The sequence below is a fragment of the Pelophylax lessonae genome (genome assembly GCF_965119305.1).
Source record: "Pelophylax lessonae genome assembly, chromosome: 6".
Classification (NCBI taxonomy): Eukaryota; Metazoa; Chordata; class Amphibia; order Anura; family Ranidae; genus Pelophylax; species Pelophylax lessonae.
Window position 1 is genome coordinate 224,368,075 of NC_138773.1, and position 23,583 is coordinate 224,391,657.

General features: G+C 48.8%; 1 protein-coding gene across 1 annotated transcript in view; it reads left to right on the plus strand.

Moving 5' to 3' along the window:
* The window catches only part of RBM44 (RNA binding motif protein 44), a gene marked incomplete at its 5' end in the record, with an annotated part of 455,780 nt that overhangs the window by 318,455 nt on the left and 113,742 nt on the right, over positions 1-23,583 (plus strand). Inside the window, one exon of the mRNA XM_082260160.1 lies at positions 23,213-23,340. Within this exon, the coding sequence (XP_082116286.1) occupies positions 23,213-23,340 (128 nt within the window). The remainder of the gene's footprint in view (positions 1-23,212; positions 23,341-23,583) is intronic.

Below are 23,583 nucleotides of genomic sequence, written 5' to 3' on the forward strand. Positions count from 1 at the left end.
AGAGTGTCGGAGCTGGCGGCTTTGTCCTGCAAGTCTCCGTATCTGGTTGTTCATTTGGATAAGGTGGTCTTGCAACCTAATCCTTCTTTTCTTTCCGAAGCGAGTTTCGGAATTCCATCTTAATGAGGATATTGTCTTGCCTTCGCTGTGCGCGAAGCCTAAACATATAAGGGTTTACCTTAAATCGACTGAGTCTTTTCGAAAGACGGATTCCTTGTTTGTTCTTCCAGAGGGTCCTCGGAAGGGCATGGCGGCGTCGGCCTCTACCATCGCCAAATGGATCAGGCAGACCATTGAACAGGCCTATGCTTTGCAGGGGAAGGTTCCCCCTGTGCCTGTGAAGGCGCACTCTACTAGATCTCTGAGTACGTCTTGGGCCTGTCGTCATGGGGCTTCTGTAGCCCAGGTGTGTAAAGCGGCGACCTGGTCGACCGTGCACACTTTCACAAAATTCTACAAAGTAGATGTTCAGGCATCGGCGGATGCTTCCTTTGGCCGCAAGGTTCTTAGTGCGGCGATTCCCTAGGGTTCCTTGTTGGGGACCACTGGCTGTTGGGATAAGTTTTTTATCCCCTGGTTATTTGTCTTTTGCTCCTGTTGAGCGCCTGTTTTTTCCTGTTGCCCAGCTGGGTTCCTTCCTTTGGTAAGGTTCCTTTCTTTGATGCGGAGACTGCGTTGCCTTTCGGCGCGGATGCGTTTCCCACCCCTCATGTTTGCACTGCTTTGGGACGTCCCCATATGTGACGAATATGAAGAGGCGGCGACTGTCGGAGGACGTAAGAGAAAACTGAATTTTTGTAAAATCTTACCTGTAAAATTCCTTTCTCTGAGTCCTCCGACAGTCGCCGCCCCCGCCCCTCTTTTGGGGTTTGGTTGTATACTCTACTGCTATTCCACTGAAACTGAGATATGGTTGCAGGAAGTAGGAGGGTATTGACTGAGGGGACCACCCCTTGAGGGTGGGATATGTTAAAAGCTTTAATGTTAACATATTCTGTTGCCTAGCTACTCCTTCGGAGCAAAGTCTAATACCCATATGTGACGAATATGAAGAGGCGGCGACTGTCGGAGGACTCAGAGAAAGGAATTTTACAGGTAAGATTTTACAAAAATTCAGTTTTCTCCTTTGCGTCCTCCGACAGTCGCCGCCACCTCTAAGTCATCACTGTTGAGTATTGACTTCCCATCCGCAGGAATAGCTAGGCATATAGACTTAGTCCAAAGACAAAAGGCATTAGCATATACACACCCATGGGGGCTGTCCCATCTGGTCAATACCCCCCCTGCATCACCACTCCCAACTCAGTTTTTAATTTGCCTAGCGTCAGGAATAGTCAGGCTTCCCTTGTGCTGGGGCTTCAGTCTCAGCCTTTCTAATCTTTTATTTGATTTTCTTTGAAAATGTCAGTTTTTTCTCTTACTTTACTAGCTGTTTATTTTGTCAGCTTCTAGTGTTAGTCTTCTCTTCGGATGAAGATGGATCATGCGGTGCTGGGATTCGGACTGGCCGCCCTGGTTCTCCAGAGCAAAAGGGTCAGATGGACCCCCAGCCTGCCATCGAGCGTTCAGCTATGGTTTGCCCTGGCATTATGAACGACCCATCCCTGTTCGCTACAGGGATGCAGCCGTGAGGTGGCTACCTCACAGGACTCGTCTGCGGTGCTGCAGCGTCATGTCCATGGCTCACGGCACTCCCTGTCAGATGAGGACAGAGGATTTCCGTGCATAGAGGCTCCCCACGCCATCTGGTACAGGTAAGTACTTCTGTGTGGGGCCTCTGTCTGGGATGGCAGTCTGTGTTGCTGTGTGTTCCCCATGTCTGTGCCTGTGTGACTCCCTGTGCGATCTCTGTGGGGATCGCTTGTGCAGATACTATGTGTTGCCCGGGGGTCCCTGTCCCTGTGTCACTTAGGTGCATTGTTGGGGGTGCAGACGTTTCTGGTTATGCGGCGACCGCAGCGGTGCATTTACGCGCGGTCCGCCATCTTAACTATGGGCATACATGTGTAGCTCCTCTGGGGCGATCCTGCATGTTCTTTTGGCGCCATCCGCCGCCATTTTGTGGGCGGTGGAACGATCGGTCCGGCCGCATGTTGGCGGCCATTTTGGCGTAGCCTCCAATGCATCCCTATGGGGCAGCCATTTTCCCAGGGTCTGGCATATAGTCCAGCCTACTCCAGCAGCACTTCCTTTCCATCAGCAGCAGGACATCGGTAGCAACGCTCTGCGAGCTCTGCAGGTTATCACTCTCAATTTCCCTCTGTGCTATCGCTTCTGGCTCAGTTTCTTTTCTCCTTTTGGGGGTCTTTTATCACTGTAGCAGTAGCGGTGGGCTGCGCACACCGCAGCGTTCTTAAAGGGGACAGTACATTGTTTTTGCACTGTAGTTTGTTCTGATAACTTGAGCAATGGATTCTCAGGAAAGCAAGTTTCCTCCAGCTTTATTGGGGGGCCCCAGTTCTCCTGTGGCTCCGCTGCGACCCGATCTGGCTGCTGTGGTGGCGACTTTAGTGGCAAATTTGGAAATGCTGATGTCTGAACGGGCTGCGAGGAAGAGGCCCAGGTTGTCTCTCTCTTCTGATTCAGATGGGGATATGGCTGCTGCTGCGAGCGTGCCCTTTTCAGGGTCCCGCTCATCCATGGACCCCCCGGGGTCTGAGGGGAGGCTGAGATGGGAGGGGGTTGATACCTCCTCCCCGGGGTCGCCTGAAGAACGGGCGACCATGGATGAGTTGATTGTGTCTGTAAAGGACACCTTACATTTAGAGGATGAGCCCTGTCCTCCGGGCGTTGTGTCCTCGTTTGGGACGCACAGGACCCGCAAGTCTGCGCAGGTTTTCCCCTGCCCAGCGGAATTCCATTACACTGTTAATGAAATGTGGCGCACGTTGAAACGTCCATTCCTGGTACCTAGTCAGTTCAAATTGCTTTATCCTTTTGCACCGGCTACGGAATCTCGATGGTGTGTGCCTCCACAGGTGGATCACACTGTGGCCGTGTTGAACAAGGCTACCTTGGTTCCTACTGAGGATACCCCGGTTTTCCGGGATCCCACAGACCGGCGGTTGGAGGCTCTAGCTTCACCATTCCTATACGGTGGCGGGTTCGTTGCTCAAACCCGTTTTCGCGTCCGTTCTGGTGGCTCAGGCGGTGGCTGATTGGACTAAGATGCTTAGGAGCAATCTCGTGTCTGATGGTGTTCCGCCTGCCCGGCTGGAAATGGTGGATCAGATCCACCAAGGAGTCATGTATTTGTGTGACGCAGCCTTGAATGAGGCCCCCTTAGTGGCTCGACTCCCTAGTGTCGCGGTACTTAACCGGCGACTGATATGGCTTAAGAGCTGGTCGGCCGACCAGTCCTCAAGGAAAACTGTTGCTGATTTTCCCTATGCTGGCTCTCGCCTTTTTGGCGAGGCGTTGGACACCCTGGTGAAAGGCGTCACGGGGGGCAAGAGCACTATGCTGCCCCAGAACCCGAAGAACAAGTCTTTTCGAGGCAAGCAGGGTTCTGCGCCTAGATCCAATCGGGGCAGAACCCTGCTTGCCTCGAAAAGACTTGTTCTTCGGGTTCTGGGGCAGCATAGTGCTCTTGCCCCCCGTGACGCCTTTCACCAGGGTTTTTTTTTTGGGAGAAAGGGTGGGAAGGGAGGGAGGGGAGGAAGGGGGGGAAAGAAAAAAGAAAAGAATTTAGGGAAACAGCAGATAGAGATGTTATATGTCATGATATATATTAAGAAGAAGATGTATATGATGTTGGAAATGTTTTGTATAATCTTGTGAATTCCTAAATAAAAAAAAGATAATATGAAAAAAAAAAAAAGATCCAATCAGGGGTCCTTTCGTGCCTTTCGGAACCAATCCAAGGGAAAGCCCTTCAAGGCCCAGGGCAGCCAGAAGAAGCCCTGGGTGGGTAAGCAGAAGCCCGGCAATGCCGGCTCGGCGGGTCAATCCGCCTCTGCCTGAAGGGGCGCCCTCACCCATTTCAGGGGTGGGGGGACGTTTGCGCGGTTTCCTCCAACCTTGGCTGCTCCGGATATCGGACAGGTGGGTTCAGGAAATCGTTCGATCGGGTTACAAGATCGACTTCCTTTCCCGGCCGGCGGACAGATTCTTTCCCTCCAATCTTCATCTGCTTCCGGGGCGTCTGCAGGACTTGCATCAAGCGGTGCAGGACCTGCTTGCTCAGGGGGTGATTGTCCCGGTGCCTCATTGGGACAGGTTTCGGGGTTTTATTCAAATCTATTCACTGTGCCCTGGAAGGAGGGCAAAGTGCGTCCTATTCTGGACCTGAAAGCACTGAACCGCTTTGTGCGTGTTCGGAAGTTTTGAATGGAGTCTCCGTTCGGTAGTGGCCTCCTTGAGTACTGGCTTCGATAGATCTGAAGGACGCGTACCTGCACGTCCCCATTTTCGAGGGTCATCAGCGGTACCTTCGGTTTGCTATCGCAGAGGACCACTACCAGTTTGTGGCGTTACCTTTTGGTCTCACTTCGGCACCAAGGGTGTTTACCAAAGTGTTGGCGCCGGTTCTGGGCCTGCTGAGGACCCAGGGCATTGCGGTTACCTGGACGATCTGCTTCTGAGATCACGTGCCAGCCAGGACCTTGTGCGCGATCTGTCCATCACGGTACAGACGCTCCAGGAGATCGGGTGGACCATCAACGTTCAAAAATCGGCGTTGTCTCCATCGCTTCGCCTTCCCTACCTGGGAATGGTTCTGGACTCTGCTCAGGCAAAGGTGTTCTTGCCGGAGGACAAGCTCCGGACTTTGCGGGACGAGCTCAGGTCCCTCAGGGACAACCCGTCCTCGTCATCAGGACCTGTATGCGGGGCCTGGGGTTGATGGTTTCGGCCTTCGAGGCGATACCCTATGCTCAGTTCCACACGCGGGCTCTCCAGGCGGAGATCCTGGCCAGGTGGGACAGACTGCCTCAGTCCTTGGATCTGGATGTCTCCTTGAGTCGTCAGACCAGATTGGCTCTTCTGTGGTGGCTCCAGTCCCTGTCGGTGGCCAAAGGCAAGTCCTTCCGTCCGTTGGTGTGGACGGTGGTTACCACGCAACCTGTCTGCCCAGGGCACTTGGTCGGAGGAGGAGTCCTTCCTCCCGATAAATGTGCTGGAATTACGAGCGATCAAACTCTGTCTTTTCCAGTGATCGGACCGTCTCCGGGGCCTGCCTGTCCGCGTACAGACGGACAATGCTACTTCGGTGGCCTACACCAACCACCAGGGGGGCACCAGGAGTGCTTGAGCGGCCCGGGAGGTGACCGACATTCTGTCTTGGGCCGAGACTCATGTCCCGGCGATCTCAGCTGTTCACATTCCGGGTGTGGAAAATTGACAGGCCGACTATCTGAGCCGCCAGACCCTGGACCAGGGGGAATGGTCCCTACACCCGGAGGTCTTTCAGATGCTGTGTGCGAGGTGGGGATCCCCGGACGTGGATCTGTTCGCATCCCGGCTAAATGAAAAGGTGGAAAGGTTCGTGGCAAGAACGCGCGATCCGTTGGCGGACGCCTCGGATGCGTTGGTGGCCCCTTGGCATCCAGTATAGTCTGATGTACACCTTTCCTCCGATTCAGTTACTATCCTGGTTCCTCCGCCGATTGGTTTCGGAACCGCACATGGTGATTCTGGAGCGCTCCGGACTGGCCGCGCCGGTCCTGGTATGCCGACGTTGTTCACCTGGCAGTGGCGCCTCCGTGGCGTCTGCCTCTGCGGGAAGATCTCCTGTCTCAGGGTCCGATCTTCCATCCTGCTTTACAGTCGCTGGCTTTAACGGCCTGGCTGTTGAGACCCAGGTCTTGAAGGACAAGGGTCTCTCCCCGGAGGTTATCCCTACCCTAATCAAGGCTAGGAAATCCTCCTCTGGTAAAATCTATTGCCGTACATGGAAGGCTTATTTCGCCTGGTGTGAGTCCAGGGGGTTCTCCCCTCGCTCGTACTCGGTGTCCAGAGTGTTGGCCTTCCTCCAGTCTGGGGTGGACCAGCGCCTGGCGCTGGCCACGATCAAAGGCCAGGTGTCCGCACTGGCTATTCTTTTTCAACGCCCTGTGGCGTCTCACTCTCTGGTTCGCACCTTCATTCAAGGTGTGCGACATTTGGCTCCTCCCAGGAAGGAGCCTTTACCTCCATGGGACTTGAACTTGGTTCTGTCCGTCTTACAGCGTGCTCCCTTTGAAAACATTCGGGAAATATTGTTGCCTCTGCTGTCTAAGAAGGTTGCCTTTTTGGTGGCGATCACTTCGGCTCGCAGGGTGTCTGAACTGACAGCGTTATCTTGCCGTTCTCCGTACTTGGTGATTCACTGGGATAAGGTGGTTTTGCGTCTGCATCCCTCCTTTCTTCCTAAGGTGGTCTCTGAGTTCCACATTAATGAGGACATTGTCCTGCCTTCGCTTTGTACGAAGCCTAAGCATCCTAAGGAGGTTGCTCTTCATTCCTTGGATGTTGTCAGGGCGATCAGGGTTTACCTGTCGTCTACGGAGTCCTTTCGGAAGACGGATTCCCTCTTTGTCCTTCCTGAGGGACCTCGGAAGGGCATGGCTGCTTCTGCAGTCACTATTGCCAAATGGATCAGACAGACCATTAAACAGGCTTACGCCTTGAAGGAACGGGTTCCGCCCTTCCCTGTTAAGGCGCACTCTACCAGATCTGTGAGTGCGTCCTGGGCCTATTGGCATAGGGCCTCGGTGGCCCAGGTGTGCATGGCTGCGACTTGGTCGTCGGTGCACACTTTTTCCAATTATAGAAAGTAGACGTTCGGGCATCGGCTGATGCTTCCTTTGGCCGCACAGTTCTCAGTGCGGCAGTGCCATGATGGACCCTTGTGTTTTTTCTGGGTCCCTGGCTGTTGGCATTTGCTTTCCTGGGCTGTTGCTCCTGTTGAGCATTGTTTTTTTCTGTTGCCCAGTTGGTTTTCTTACGGTGCATGTAAGATTCCTTTCTCTGATGTGGGTACTGCGTTGCCTTTTCTACGGTTGCGTCTCCCACCCCTCATGTCTATACTGCTTTGGGACATCCCAACAGTGATGACTTAGAGGTGGCGGCGACTGCCGGAGGACGTAAGAGAAAACGGAATTTTTGTAAAATCTTACCTGTAAAATTCCTTTCTCTGAGCCCTCCGACAGTCGCCGCCCCCGCCCCTCTTTTGGGGTTCTTATTACCTACTGCTATGCTACCAAACTGAGTTGGGAGTGGTTATGCAGGGGGGGTATTGACCAGATGGGACAGCCCCCATGGGTGTGTATATGCTAATGCCTTTTGTCTTTGGACTAAGTCTATATGCCTAGCTATTCCTGCGGATGGGAATTCAATACCCAACAGTGATGACTTAGAGGTGGCGGTGACTGTCGGAGGACTCAGAGAAAGGAATTTTACTGATAAGATTTTACAAAATTTCAGTTTTCTCTTACGTCCTCTGAAAGTCGCCGCCCACTCATACAATCTTCACCAATGGGGTATTGACTTCCTCTCCTTAGGAGTAGCTAAGCAAAAGACTTGTTAAAACAAAAGCATTTCCATAGACACACCCATGGCGGCTGTCCCACTGGTCCAATACCCCTCCTTCAATAGCCATCTCAACTCAGTTTGTCTTCTGCCTAGTTCAGGAGTAGTCAGGCTTCCCTGTGCTGGGGCTACAGTCTCAACCTTCTTCTTCCATTTTATAATTTTATTTTCTGAAAAGTGTCATTTTTTTCTTTGCTTTGCTTGCTGTTTATTTTGTCAGCTTTTAGTTAGTCGGATCTTTGGATGAAGATGGAGTTTGCGGAGCTGGGAATCGGACTGGTCGTCCTGGTTATCCAGGACAGAGGATCAGATGGAATCCCAGCCCGCCGTCGAGCGTTTCGCAGGCTATGTGTTCGCACCTATGTGGTGGTGGGTTCCATGCTCAGGCCTATTTTCGCCTCTGTCATGGCGGCTCAGGCTGTGGCGGATTGGACCAAGGTGCTCAGACGCACACTTGTGGCTGATTCGACCCCTCCTGCTACCGTGGAGATGGTGGACCAGATTTGTCAAGGGGTCATGTATTTGTGTGATGTGGCCTTAAATGAGGCCCCTTTTAGCTGCGCGCCTGTCCAGTGTCGCGGTGCTTAACCGTCGGCTGATATGGTTGCAGAGCTGGTCGACTGACCAGAAATCTAGGAAGGCGGTGGTTGACATTCCCTATGCGGGGTCTCGCCTTTTTGGGGAATCCCTGGATGAATTGGTTAGGGGAGTCACTGGGGGCAAGAGTACACTGCTGCCCCAGAATCCTAAGGGCAAGTTTTTCTGCGGTAAGCGGGGTCCCGCCTTTAAACCTAATCAGGGTTCCTTTCGTGCCTTCAAGTCGCAGTACAAGGGGAAACCCTTCAAGGGCCAGGGTGGCCAGAGAAAGCCCTGGGCCGGCAAACAAAAATCCGGCCAAGCTGGTGCAGCGGCCCAGTCCGCCTCTGCCTGAAGGGGCGCCCTCACCCATTTCAGGGGTGGGGGGACGTTTGCGCGGTTTCCTCCAACCTTGGCTGCTCCGAGTTCAGGACAGGTGTGTTCAGAAAATCGTTCGATCAGGATACAAGATCGAATTTCTTTCACGGCCGACAGATAGATTCTTTCCCTCAAATCTTAATTTGACCCCAGGGCGGTTACAAGACCTGCATCAAGCGGTGTAGGATCTCCTCGCTCAGGGGGTGATTGTCCCGGTGCCTCATCGGGACAGGTTTCGGGGGTTTTACTCAAATCTGTTCACTGTGCCCAGAAAGGAGGGCAAAGTGCATCCGATTCTGGACTTGAAAGCTCTGAACCGCTTTGTGCGCGTTCGAAAATTCCGCATGGAATCGCTCCGCTCGGTGGTGGCCTCCCTGAGCCTGGGAGATTTCCTGTCTTCTATCGACCTAAAGGAATGCGTCTTTACACCCCTATCAGTTCGTGGCGTTACCTTTCAGTCTCGCTTCGGCCCCAAGGGTCTTAACCAAAGTGTTGGCGCCTGTTCTGGGACTGCTGCGGGCGCAGGGCATTGCGGTCTTGGGTTATCTGGACGATCTCCTGTTACGATCGAGTGCCAGTACGAGCCTGCTGCGCGATCTGTCCACTACGGTCCAGACGCTCTAGGAGTTCGGTTGGACGATCAACGTTCAGAAGTCAACCTTGTCTCTTTCAGTTTGTCTCCCGTATTTGGAAATGGTTCTGGACTCTGCTCAAGCAAAGGTGTTCTTGCCGGAGGACAAGCTCCGGACCCTACAGTCTGAGGTCAGGTTCCTCAGGGACAACGAATCCTCGTCACTCAGGACCTGTATGCGGTCCCTGGGGTTGATGGTATCGGCCTTCGAGGCGATACCATTTGCACAGTTTCACAAACGTTCTCTTCAAGCGGAGATCCTGGCCAGATGGGACAGACTACCTCAGTCCTTGGACGTGAGAGTGTCTCTGAGCCGCCAAACCAGAATGGATCTCTTGTGGTGGCTTCAGTCCCCAGCTGTGTCGGAAGGGAAATCCTCCCGGCCGTTACTATGGACGGTGATTACCACAGATGCCAGCCTGTCGGGCTGGGGTGGCGTCCTGGGCAACCTATTCTGATAAACATATTGGAATTGCGAGCGATCAGGCTGTGCCTGCTCCATTGGTCGGATCGTCTTCAGGGCCGTCCTGTACGGGTACAGACGGACAATGCCACTGCGGTGGCATACATCAACCACCAAGGGGGCACCAGAAGTGCCCGGGCGGCCCAGGAAGTGACCAGTATTCTGTCTTGGGCCGAGACTCATGTCCCGGTGATATCGGCAGTTCACATTCTGGGTGTGGAGAATTGGCAGGCCAATTATCTGAGCCGCCAGACCCTGGACCAGGGGGGAATGGTCCCTACACCCGGAGGTGTTTCAAATGCTGTGTGCGAAGTGGGGATCCCCGGATGTGGATCTGTTGGCGTCTTGGCTAAACCACAAGGTGGAAAGGTTTGTGGCAAGAACGTGCGATCCTCTGGCAGACGCCTCGGATGCACTGGTGGTGCCCTGGCATCAGTATCGTCTGATCTATGCCTTTCCTCCGATTCAATTGTTGTCCAGGTTCCTTCGCAGGTTAGCCTCGGAACCAACAATGGGGATTCTGGTGGCGCCGGACTGGCCACGCTGGTCCTGGTACGCGGACATCGTTCACCTGGCCGTCGAGCCTCCATGGCGGCTGCCAATGCGGAAAGATCTGCTGTCTCAGGGTCCGATCTTCCATCCTGCTTTACAATCGCTGGCTTTAACGGCATGGCTGTTGAAAGCCAGGTCCTGAGAGACAGGGGCCTCTCCTCAGAGGTCATTCCCACTTTAATCAAGGCTAGAAAAGCCTCGTCTGGTAAAATTTATTAACGAACTTGGAAAGCTTATTTTGCCTGGTGTGAGTCCAGGGGTTTCTCTCCTTGTTCCTACTCGGTGGCGAGAGTGTTGGCTTTCCTCCAATCTGGTGTGGACCAGCGTCTTGCGTTGGCTACGATTATGGGCCAGGTTTCTGCACTGGCTGTTCTTTTTTAGCGCCCTGTGGCGTCTAATTCCTTGATTCGCACCTTCATTCAAGGTGTGCGTCACTTGGCCCTTCTAGAAGGGAGCCTTTACGTCCATGGGACTTGAACTTGGTTCTTTCCGTGTTACAACGTTCCCCGTTTGAAAACATGAGGGAAATCTCGTTACCTCTGCTATCTAAAAAGTTTGCCTTTCTGGTGGCGATCGCTTCTGCTCGCAGAGTGTCGGAGTTGGCGGCCTTGTCTTGCCGCTCCCCTTACCTGGTGGTTCATAGGGATAAGGTGGTCTTGCGACCCAACCAGTCCTTCCTTCCAAAGGTGGTTTCTGATTTTCACCTCAATGAGGACATTGTTTTGCCTTCACTTTGTGCGAATCCTAAACATCCTAAGGAGTTTGCCTTACATTCCTTGGATGTTGTCTGGGCGATCAGGGTTTACCTGTCGTCCACTGAATCCTTTCGGAAGTCGGATTCACTTTTTGTCCTTCCGTAGAGACCTCGGAAAGGTATGGCTGCGTCTGTGTCGACCATTTCAAAATGGATCAAACACGATTGTGCAGACCTATTCGATTAAGGAACGGGTACCGCCCTTCCCTGTCAAGGCGCACTCTACCAGAGCGGTGAGTGCGTCCTGGGCCTTTCCGGCATCAGGCTTCGGTGGTCCAGGTGTGCAAGGCTGCGACTTGGTCGTCTGTGCACGCCTTTTCAAAATTCTACAAACTTGATGTTCTGGCATCAGCAGATGCCTCCTTTGGCCGCAAAGTTCTGTGTGCGGCAGTGCCTTAAGGACTTTAACTGCTTGCTACCAAACTGAGTTGGGATGGCTGATAGCAGGGGGGTATTGGACCAGTGGGACAGCCTCCATAGGTGTGTCTATGTAAATTACTTTGTTTTTAACAAGTCTTATGCCTAGCTTGCTCCTATGGATAAGAGGTCAATACCCATTGGTGAAGACTGTATGAGTGGGCGGCGACTGTCAGAGGACAGTAAGATTTTACAAAAATTCTGTTTACTGCATTGTATTTTGATACTATGTTGTATTATATTTTTTAGACCAAAAATGCATCTGCTCTTGAAGTGAGTCGAATCTCACGAAATGTATTGAGCCTCAAGATGTTTATGTACCAATATGCAATTTATACTGCTATTGACCTATATGTATACTTTTTGTATTTTTTACTGTTTGATCCTGTCTACTGTGTATTGTATGACAAAATAAAATGCAGTATTTATGGCCTACGGTACCCACCTCATTTAAAGTCCCATTTTTCTTTTCTTTTTATGAAGATGAATAAAAATATATTTGTTGAACAATCCAAAAATCCATAGTTGACAAAAATATCAGAGACAGGAGACAAGACATAGTTGACGCGTTTCATGAAATTAAATTTGCTTAATCATAACTAAGAACTAACTTAGTTATGATTAAGCTTATTTAATATCGTGAAACGCGTCAACTATGTCTTGTCCTCTGTCTCTGACATTTTTGTCAACTATGGATTTTTGAATTCTTCAATAAATATATTTTTATTCATCTTCAAGTCGGAGTGCAGTTTTCTACTTCTAATGAATGAAACAAGCGTGTCGCTATCACCTATTTCACGTAGACAACTCAAAGTACACACGTTCCTTTCGACCTAACCCGTGCAGCCAAACCACCCTGAAAGAACAATGAAATCCTCCCTATACAAACCTTGACTACAGTCTAATCCTTGATGTTACATTAAAAAATTAAGTTGAGATGCCAGTTACTGATTGCACACTGGAAGGTAAAACCTCTCTACCTAAAATCCAACCTGCAGTATTGAAAACACTACCTCTGTGAGAAATAACTGCTACTCGGCACAGAACAAACCCTAAAACTGAATCCAATATAAGAATGGATCTGTCACACTCCACACTGTAGTCTATCATTAAAAAATTTAGTTTTAACAAAAATGGGACAAAATACACTACAAAAACCGCTTAAACACAAATGCTTACAAAAAACTGAGAACAGTTATAAAACGAAATAGTTACCCCTAAAAAACAGACATAAAAACAGATGGGTTGGATATATATATATATATGCTAAATTTGAACAAAAAGACGAGCAAAGGTTAGCTAGAAAAACAACCGCAATGATCCTGTAAAAAACTCTCTAGATGCTGAATTTAAATTCAAATTAAGAAACCACACTTTAAAACTGAAATACAGTACAAAAAAAAATCACATAATAGCTCTATAACAAAGTTGCCCTTTTAAACAAAAAAGAGAAAAATGTTTAGAAATCCCAAAAATGGAAACAAAGAAATATGCAAAAACAAAAAGGTTGAGCAAACACGTGTTTCTTGGTATAAAAACAAAAAGATGATACTAAAAACAGGAAAAGCAGGATTTACGATCAACCGTATTCAAAATATAGTGTAAACCATAACTATCCTCACGGAATGCTGACTTTCAGCTGAGCAACACTTAAAACTGAAACTCAGTACAAAACTGAGATGTCTATGCTCAACTCAAACTTCAGCATCTAAAACAACCACCGGTTTAATAAGTAAGTTGCCGCTAAGAACCAGTTCCAGCACTTACACAAACCGATTGTTATACTAAAACGCGGTATCTGCCGCCAACGCCGACTGATAATCTATTGCTATCCTATCAAACAAAACTGATATTACAACAGAGATGCTAAAAGGAAAAGTTAACACATATATCACAACCCCATATTCGGTTCTATTAACTGGGAACCTTGTAGAAAATATACAGGATTCTTCCCCAATTAATAGACCTATCCCCAGCCACAAACAAGAATACAAAATACCCCATCGTTATACAAAAGAGCGAAAGCTGCAGAAATAAAAAGGTCTTTTGCTAAGCGGGGTTTCTAAATTCCACAGTGGACAAAGAAAGTAAGCTTTGGTCTAAAAGCAACAAATTTTCAAAAACTGAAATGAAGTGTCTTACCACAAACGGATGGCCTGTTGCACTAGACCCGAATCACTCCCCTGTTTTTTTTCCGCTGTGGTGTTAGAAACCTTCAGTTAGAACTTTCTGGCTCGCCATTACTGTTATGGAAATTAATGGGATTTGGAGCAGGTGTGCTGAAAACTTTGCTGCGCTGAAAAGCGCACTTGTGGATATTAATACGTGCCAAGCACCATTAAATCCCTTGTACTGAAAAGCACAATGTACAGCTCTTTTGTATAAAGAAATCCAAGCGCTCGGCGACAAAAGGAAACAGGCGCACGCTGTGACAAATCGATACCAACTGAAGAATTCTTATTTATAGTCCGAGAAAAAAGGGTTACAAGGCTGGTGGCGTTAACACAACCAATCAGATATGTATACTTTCAAAAGTACAATAGGAAAGGAGAGTATGTTTATGGAGAAACACAGCGGTGTGCATGAGATTCCAACTGTCAAGTGAAAACGAAACCAAGCACTATTACTAAACATGGCTGCCAAACACTATTGTGGATTCTCATGGACTTGGCCATGCCAATTCACATGCATGCTCTCCCGTCCTAACTTGTTAGAATGAATCCTATATAATATAGTTCATAAAATCCGTATTTGATAGTGATCATGCTACTGTTCCAGTGAATGAGACTTTATCTGCAAAGGACAATAGCAGCACTATTTCAATCATGCGGATCAGGCATAATTGAAATCTACCAGCCATTAATCATGGCAAAAAGGCAGATATTATCAAAACGATAAGAATTCCACATCACAAACCTATCTTCGTCAGTGAATACCGGGCCCCGACTGGCTGATATACGTTTGTGCGGTGGAGTTCGCCTTGCACTGCCATAGATCCGGACCGGCACCACCGAACCACCGATAGGGATGATCAGACAACAAGTAGCACGCAAACTCCATTTAATGGAAGGTTTCCACAATTACAGGTCTTTCCTCAATGCCAGTTAAAGCCATATTCGCTGTACATAGCGATTACCAGTAAACTGACATTGGGAGACATAATGGCAATTTAACTAAAAACATCCTTTAAAATAATGTCCACCCAAATAATAATACAATTTCCATAACAGGATGCCCTGAGTCGCAGCTTTCCCCTGGCTGACAGCACCCCCATCTCGGGTGGGGGGTGTTCTGTTTCGGTGTGGCGCCCACCTGGTATGGTGAGTAGATTGTCCCCTCAAAACCTCTGACGGTCTCAGGGTGGACTTTGGGTCCCCCCCCCAGAATAGTCAGGCCGAAGGGGCTCCCTCTGTTCCACTTGCCTCTGAGGACTGGGCCTGTATACCCCTCAGCACTGATTCCCTTACCCCTAGCGGTTTACCTTGGGTGGGGGCAGTAATGTTGCGGCTGTTGTGGCATTGCTGTGGTGGGTGAGGCTTGTCTTAATGGGGTCCTTGTTTGGGAACCTTCCGATGCCTACTGTTCTGGGACCCCTGTTTCTGGGTCCTGGAGACCTCATGGTGCGCCGTGGGGGCCGCTATTTTGCTGTGGATCATGTATGTTTCTGTTCCCATTGTATTGCATGGGCAGCCATTTTCTATAGTTCCCCATTGTGAATGCATTGAGTGGCCATTTTACTGAGTTCCACTAGCTGGACAAGCGTGCGGCATGGCTTTTTTAAATGTAGAGGCAGAGTGCCTTTTTTTTCTTCCTGTGAAGTCAGTGTGACTTTTGTTTTTTCAAAAGCACATGCTGACAATCTCCTGAACAGTCTGGCAACGTTTTTCTGGGGTTCCCTGTAGTTTTTGCCTCATCCACTTTGCTATTAGATCTATTAGTCAGGGATTGAGGGTCCACTGTAATCGCGGTGGGATCGCGTTTTGGTCATTGTTAAGGGGACACTGCTCTATTTTTTAAATCAGTGTAACATGGAGTCCCAGGATAAATTTTCATCTGAAGACCCCCTGGGAGCGACTGTGGAACCCTCTGGGTCACAGTCCCAGCCTAAATTGCATTTTTTTTGCAAAATCTGATATCTAAGGGTTCTGGTGGCCCCAGACTGGCCTCGCCGGTCTTGGTACGTAGATCTGGTAAGGTTGGTCGCCGATGCTCCTTGGAGGCTTCCTCTCAGAGAAGATCTGCTCTCTCTAGGGCTGATCTTCCAGCCTGCTTTATAGTCGCTGGCTTTAATGGCATGGCTGTTGAAAGCCAGGTGTTGAGGGATAGAGGTCTTTCTGATTCTGTAATTCTTACACTTTTGAATGCTAGGAAGTTGACTTCCAGGAACATCTATCGTCGTACGTGGAAATCGTACATTTAATGGTGTGAGTCGCTGAAGGTGCACCCTTGCTTGTTTTCGATCGCTAGGGTTTTGGCCTTCCTGCAGAAAGGAGTTGAACAGCGGTTGGCTTTGGGCACTATCAAAGACCAAGTGTCGGCTTTGTCTATATATTTCCAACCGCTGTTGGCTACGCATGCCCTAAATCGTACCTTTATACAGGAGGTATGCCATATGGCACCTCAGACGGTCCCTGCTACCGCCGTGAGATCTCACTTGTCTGTTCTTCAAAAACCTTCCTTTGAGAACATTCGGGAGATTTCTCTGCCTTCTTTGTCCCAGAAGGTTGCCTTCTTGGTGGTTATCACTTCTGCTCGCAGAGTGACTGAATTGGTGGTGTTGTCATGCCGCTCACCTTATCTGGTGTTCCACAGAGATAAAGTGGTACTTCCTAAGGTGGTTTCTGATTTCCATCTGTCCTAAGCCCAAGCATCCTAAGGAAATTGCCTTGCATTCTTTAGATGTGGTTCAGGCCATTAGAGTTTACCTGGCGGCTACTGAATCTTTCAGGAAAACTGACTCTGTCCTTACCGAAGGACCTCTGAAAGGTTTGGCTGCGTCCAGATGGATCAGGCAGACGGTTGTTCACGGTTATTCACTGAAGGGTCAGGTTCTTCCTTTCCCGGTGAAGGCACATTCTACTAGGGCGCTGAATGCCTCTTGGGGATTTGCCCTTGGCCATCAGGCATCAGTGCTGAAAGTGTGCACGACGGCAACTTGGTCACCTGTGCATACTTTCACAAAATTCTACAAAGTTGATGTGTTGGCATTTTGGAATGCTCATTTTGGGCGCAAGATTTTGCAGGCTGCTGTTTGAAGAGAAACTTTTTCTCTATCATTCATCAACAGATGCAGCTCTGCTTAATCATAGACTATAGGGTTATGCTCCTACCACTAGGAATAGGCATTAGGCGGGAAAAAGGCTTGTCCACGTCTACAGGGGCTGTCCCAGCAGGCATAACCCCTCAGGCACTGTTATACTCAGTTTTTTTTTTCTGCCTACTAACATAGGACCTAGTTCCCTGCTGGGACTTCGGTCTTAGCTGTAACAGGGAAAGTTTATTTATTTTATTTTTTTTTTCGAGTTAGTTCCTGAGGACCAAGATCCAGAGGAGCTACAAGCAACAGCCGGCTGTGGTTTTCACACTGGATAATATAGATCCTTAAGGTCTCCCAACCTGGCCTACGAGCGTGATCAGGTTATAGTCCAGTACTAGACCTCACCACGACAGTGCCCCGATGGATGGGGGACGAGCCTGCGAGTGGATCATCTCGCCGGGACGCAAACGACCTGGAACGCCCTGAGTCTCAGCCCCCCCTTGGCTAACGGCACCCCCATCCCAGGTCTGAGGTGATCTGTTTGGGAGTGTTGCACAGGTACTGCGGTTTGGTAGCATTTCCCCTCACTAACCCTGGAGGTGGTGGGGTGAAATAGAATGGTCTAACCTTAGGGGTTCCCTGGCACCCCGAAAGCCTAATTGGCATACCCCTTGCTTCCTCCCTTGTGGGTTTTCACCATTGGGGGAGGGGTAATAATGCGTCCGGTTTTCGGCACACATTTGCGGGGGGGGGGGTCCTTGAATGGGGACCCTTAGTTGCCTTTTGTTCTGGGACCCCTTTTGGGGGTCCCAGAGACCGCATGGCGTGCATGGAGTGGGCGCCATTTTGCCATGGTTCATGACTTCTGTGTTACAATTACTTTGTATGGGCAGCCATTTTCTGGAATTCCCCATTGAGAATGTATAGCAGCCATTTTCTTGTGGTCCGTAGGCGGAAATGGCATGCAGTACATTTTTTTTTTCTATGCTTGAGGCAGAGTTGCTTCCTCTTCCTGTTTCTTCTGTGTTACTTTCGTTTTGACACTGACCAGGACTGCACGTTTTTATCTGGAGCTGGTAAGTTTCTGGGGATCCCCTGTAGGTTTTCCTCTCCTGCTCTGCTATATTTAGACATTGCTCAGGTTTTTGGGGTCCGCAGTAATAACGGGGAGACCGCCTTTTTCACGGTCTTAAATAGACAGTGCGCGGAAAAAAAATTTTTGGGTTGCAAATGGAGGATAAAATATCACCTGCAGACCCCCTGGTGATGACTACAGGACCCTCTGGCTCTCAGTTGCAGCCAGAGATTGTGTTTTTTCTGCAAAGCCTGATGTCAAAAGTACAGTCTGTTTGTTCAGGTGCTGCTAGCCGCAAACGTTCTCCCTCCTCCCTTCCATTTGCAGGATCTTCGGATTCTGACACAGATATGGTTGCCGCAGATGCAGACCACCCTGAGGGGTCGGTGTCTTCATAATCTGACAGTGAGAAGGACCTGTCCTCCTCCACTGTTGCGTGAGAACGCCCCTTGGTGGATAATTTTATCGTTTCTGTGTGGGAAACTCTTAAAATAGCCGATGAACCCCCAGGTACGCAGGTGTCTTTTGGCTCCTGAAAAAAATCGCAAATCAGGTAAAGTATTTCCTTGTCCTGACTTGTTTCACTCTATTGTGGATGAACAATGGCGACGCATTAAGCACATGCTGGTGGTGTCTAAGCGTTTTGCACGCCGTTATCCCTTTGCGGAGGTGGTGGATTCCAGGTGGGCTGTACCACCGAAGGGGAATTCCCCGGTGGCCATGTTGAATAAAGCGATTGTGGTGCTGGTGAAAGAGTCGCTCACCTTTTTGGATCCCGCGGATAGACGGGTGGAATCCTTATCCCGCCATGTACATGTGGTGACGGGTCACATGTTAAAAGCTAACTTTGTGAACGTTCTCATAGCACAGACTGCTACTGAATGGGTGAAGTTGCTGAAGAGTCATTTGGAAACGACACAGCTTCCCCCCTGCAGTTCTGGAACTATTTGACCAGTGGGTCCAAGCCCTGGTGTTCATGTGTGATGCGTCCCTGGACTTAGCCTTATTGGTGGCCAGGATTTCCGCAGTGGGGTTTGCTATTAGACGCCTGACATGGCATGAAATGCTGGTCGGCTGATCAGGCTTCTAAAAAAGCTGTTGCTGATCTTCCTTTTACGGGGGAAAAGCTATTTGGAGCCTCTCTGGATGAGTTGATCAAAGGTATCACGGAGGGTAAGAGCACTAATCTGCCCCCTTCCTCTAAAGGCAAGGTGCCACGCCCTAGGCGGGGGCCTTCCTTTACTTCTTATAAATGTCTTTTTCATGCCTCCGTGTCACAGGAAAAAGGTTGTCTGTTTAGATCTTCGGGGGGGGGGGGGACAAGAAGCCATGGCCCGGTAAGACCAAGGGCGGCAAATCTGGACCCGCAGACAAGCCCTCGTCTGTCGTCTGCATGAAAGGGCGCTCTCACCCGAGTCTGGGGTGGGGGGGATGTCTTTGATTCTCCCGGGAACCGTAGACTTCCTTGATTTAGGACAAATGGGTTCACAAATTGAATTTGGATTCAAAATCGAATTCCGGTCTCGCCCAAGAGAGAGGTTCTTCCCGTCCAATCTTCTATTGTCCTCACAAGGGGTGATTGTGCCGGTTCCAGCTTCAGAAAAATTTCTGGGGTTTTATTCAAACCTGTTCACCATGCCCAGAAAAGAAGGCAAGGTGCACCCCACCCTAGATCTTAAAGCCCTGAACCGCTTTGTGTGGTAGTGGCGTCTCTACGGCGTCATATGGTAGTGGCGTCTCAACATCAGGGAGATTTCTTAGCCTCCATAGATATCAAGGACGCACGCTTATGTACACATCCCTATCTATGCTGGACACCAGCGGTTTCTTCGCTTTGCGGTAGCAGAGCAGCATTATCAATTTGTGGCATTACCCTTTTGGTCTCGCTTTCGCTCCCAGGGTGTTTACCAAGGTTCTGGCTCCGGTGTTAGCATTGCTGCACCGGAGGGGGATTGCGGTACTGGTATACCTGGACGATCCCCTGTTGAGAGCGGACTCTCATTCGGTTCTGGTTGAGAATCTGGAGGTCACTGTCCGAACTCTACAAGAGTGCGGTTGAAACATCAATTTAAAAAAAATTGCATTGACCCCATTCCTGAGACTGGAGTAGCTAGGCCTGACTCTGGATTCAGCCTTGGCGAGGGTTTTCCTCCCCACCGGGAAGCTACAAAAGTTGCAGGGGGCAATTCAGTCTTTGTTGGACAACAAGCGGTCTTCCCTCAAGTTTGCATGCAAGCTTTGGGTCTGATGGTGTCAACCTTCAAAGCGGTTCTGTTTGCTCAGTTCCATACAAGACCCTTGCAGAGGGAGATTCTGGTAAAGCGGAACAAGGATCCGAAGTCCTTGGACTCCTTGATTCTGTTGAGCCACAACACCAAGTCTGCTCTGTTGTGGTGGATGCAGTCTCCAGCACTATACCACAGCAAGACCTTCCTTCTGTTGTTCTGGACGGTTGTAACCACGGATGCCAACCTGACGGGCTGCTGGGGAAGCTCTGTGCTCAGGGTACCTGGACGGTGGAAGAGTCAAAACTTCCTAAACAATGTTTTAGAACTCAGAACTATCAAATTTTGTCTGAGTCATTGGACGACTCGCCTACGCGATTGTCTAGTTCAGGTTCAATCAGACAACGCTACAACTGTGGCTTACATCAATCACCAGGGGGGCACCAGGAGTGTCCTGGATGCCAAGGACGTGGCCGAGATTCTGACTTGGGCAGAAAGATTTGTTCCAGCTCTCTCTGCTGTACACATCCCAGGTGTGAAAAACTGTCAGGCGGATTACCTGAGTCGTCAGGTGTTGGATCAAGGGGAGTGGTCCATACACCAAGAGGTGTTTCACCTACTGTGTGTTCAGTGGGGGACCCCCGAGGTCGATCTGTTTGCCCTCCGCCTCAACAAGAAGGTGCAGAGATTCGTAGCCAGGTCTCGAGAGGCTCTGGCCGACGCCACAGACGCCCTGGTGGCTCCTTGGGGGTCAGTATCGGCTGATTTATGCATTTTCCCCGTTGAAACTTTTGCCACGTCTTCTGCGCAGGATAGAGGTGGAAAACATTCCTATCATTTTGGTGGCTCCAGACTGGCCTCGTCGGTCTTGGTAGGAAGACCTCATAAGATTGGCCAGGGTTTTGGCTTTTCTTCAGAACGGGGTTGAACAGCGGTTGGCCTTGGGTATTATCAAAGGCCAAGGTTTGGTCTTGGCTATCTATTTTCAACACCCATTAGCCATGCACACCCTTATCCGGACGTTTATTCAAGGTGTGTGCCATTTAGCGCCTACGCAGCGATACCCGTTGCCACCATGGGATCTCAATTTGGTGCTGTCTATTCTTCAAAAGCCTCCTTTTGTGAAAATTTGGGAGATTTCGCTGCTTGCTTTGTCTCAGAAGGTTGCCTTCTTGGTGGCGATCACTTCTGCCCGCAGAGTATCTGAATTGGTGGCATTGTCTTGCCGCTCACCTTATCTGGTGGTTCACAGAGATAAGGTGGTACTTCGACCTAATCAGTCGTTCCTTCGTAAGGTGCTTTCTGATTTTCATTTAAATTAAGACAATGTACTGCCTTCCCTTTGCCCTAAACCTTGGCATCCTAAGGAGTATGCTTTACATTCTTTGGATGTAAAATCCTTTTCTCTGAAGTTCATCAACAGACGCAGCACCCGCCCCTCTACTTTTGAGTTATGGGGTCTTTTTCTGTCACTGTTTGCAACACAATTGTTTGAGTATAGCAGAGCCTGAGGGGTTATGCCTACTGGGACAGCCCCTGTAGGTGTGGACAAGCCTTTTTTCTGCCTAGTGTCTATCCCTAGTGGGCAGAGCATAACCCTATAGTCTATGATTAAGCAGAGCTGCGTCTGTCGATCTTCAGAGAAAAGGATTTTACAGTAAGTTCTTACAAAATCTAGTATTTTTTGTTTCTCTCTGAGGGTGTATGTTTTTTCTGGGTGAGCTCATGTTGTTCCTGGTTGAGCTCGATGTTACCTGGTTGGCTAAGTTTAGCCTTTGGGGAATTATGGCTTCTTTGCATTGTCTTCCCACCCCTCATGAATATACTGCTTTGGGACATCCTTGTAGTCTCTGAAGAGATGGAGCTGCGTCTGTTGATGAATGATATAGAAAATGGATTTTGTAAGAACTTACCATAAAATCCTTTTCTCTGAAGTTCGACAGACGCATCACCCGCCCCTCTACTTCTGAGTGAATGGGGTTTTTTGTATTCTGAACACTGCTTGCAACTCTGATGTGTGGGGTTATGCCTGCAGGGACAGCCCCATAGGCGTGGTTAAGCTTTTTTCCTGCCTAGTGCCTATTCCTGATTGAAGGAGCATAACCCTATGGTCTCTGAAGAGATGGAGCTGTGTCTGACGATGAAATCAGAGAAAAGTATTTTACGGTAAGTCTTACAAAAATACAGTTTTTTGTCTTACCGTAAAATCCTTTTCTCTGCGGTTCAATGACAGACACAGCACCTGCCCCTCTGTTGGGGTTGAGTTATTTGTTCTTCTGACACTGCTTGTTCCAAACTGGTATCCTACAGCAGGAAGTGATGGTATGCCCTCTGGGACTGCCCCAGGGGCGTAACGAAAAGGTTTCTTCCTAGTCCTACTCCTAAAGACTGAGAGCATAAGCCCAATGGTCTGAAAAATTTAAGCTGTGTCTGTCAGTGAACCTCAGAGAAAAGGATTTTACAGTAAAACAGATATCCAGTTTTGTTTTGTTTTTTTTAAATTGTTTTTTTTTTTTTTTTTTTATAATGCATAAAATAAAAACCGCAGATGTGATCAAATACCACCAAAAGAAAGCTCTATTTGTAGGGAAAAAAAGGATGTAAATTTTATTTGGGTACAGCTTTGCACGGCTGCGCAATTGTCAGTTAAAGTAATGCAGTGCCATATCACAAATAATGGGCTGGCCATGAAGGGGGGTAAACCTTCTGGGGCTGAAGTGGTTAAAGTGGACCTAAACTCAAAAAGTGAAGATTTATTATGTCATAGGGACCATTTGGAAATGTTAATTGTGCATGTACAGATTAACCCTGTCTTAAATTCCTCAAAAAAAACCAAAGAAAATTCTCACTGCTTTCCTTGCTGGAGGCTCTGACATGAAGAAGCAAAGCGCTACCTCTACCTAGATGGCCACCTCCACACAGAGAAACAGAACAGCTGCAGGGAGATCATTAGATTAATACTGGTGATTAGTTATTGCCCTCTACCTGCAAAGGCAGTAGATGTATGTTTACACTTCCGCAAAAATGATCCCAATTCACTCGCAATGTGCGCAGCGGTGCAGGACTCTATGAGATAAAACAGGAGGGGACAACCTTGCTACCTTTCAAACATCATCTGAAAGGCAATTCACAGAGAATCGCTCTTCAGAAAGTGATGCTAGTGGAAATTAGCCTTTTTTGGGACATAAATTCCAGAGTTCAGTTCTTCAAAATGGTGTAATGTACTCTATGGATTAGAATTTTTATTATTGCAGTATTAACTACAGTACCCAAGTACCTCTTAGTACATTATGCTGCTATTTGCAATGTTTTGCCAGTGAAAAGTTTAAGCAAATATACTTTGGATTAAGTGATTTCTTGCTTATGTGCACATAGGAATGGGGTGTGTATCCGAAACTTGAGCTATCGTCTGAGCTCCCAGTCTTTATCCCCAACCGGTTGAATCTGAGTCAATTTAAAAAAGTTATGGAGTACCTGCTAGAGCATCATACAGACGTTAGCAGGTAAGTGTTGGCACCAGTATAGTATTCGTATATGTTTTATGCACGCAAAAAAAAAAAAAAAAAAAAATGCAGATTACTGTATATTTGATAATTTTTTCATCAAATTGCACATTATATAGGGTTCAATGCACCTAAAGTACACCGCACAGATGTGAACAGGGCTTTGAGTCCCACATATACAAAAGGGGAACTTCAGCACCTCTTGCTTTAGGGGGGGGATTGTCACTGTTCATAATGGAATCT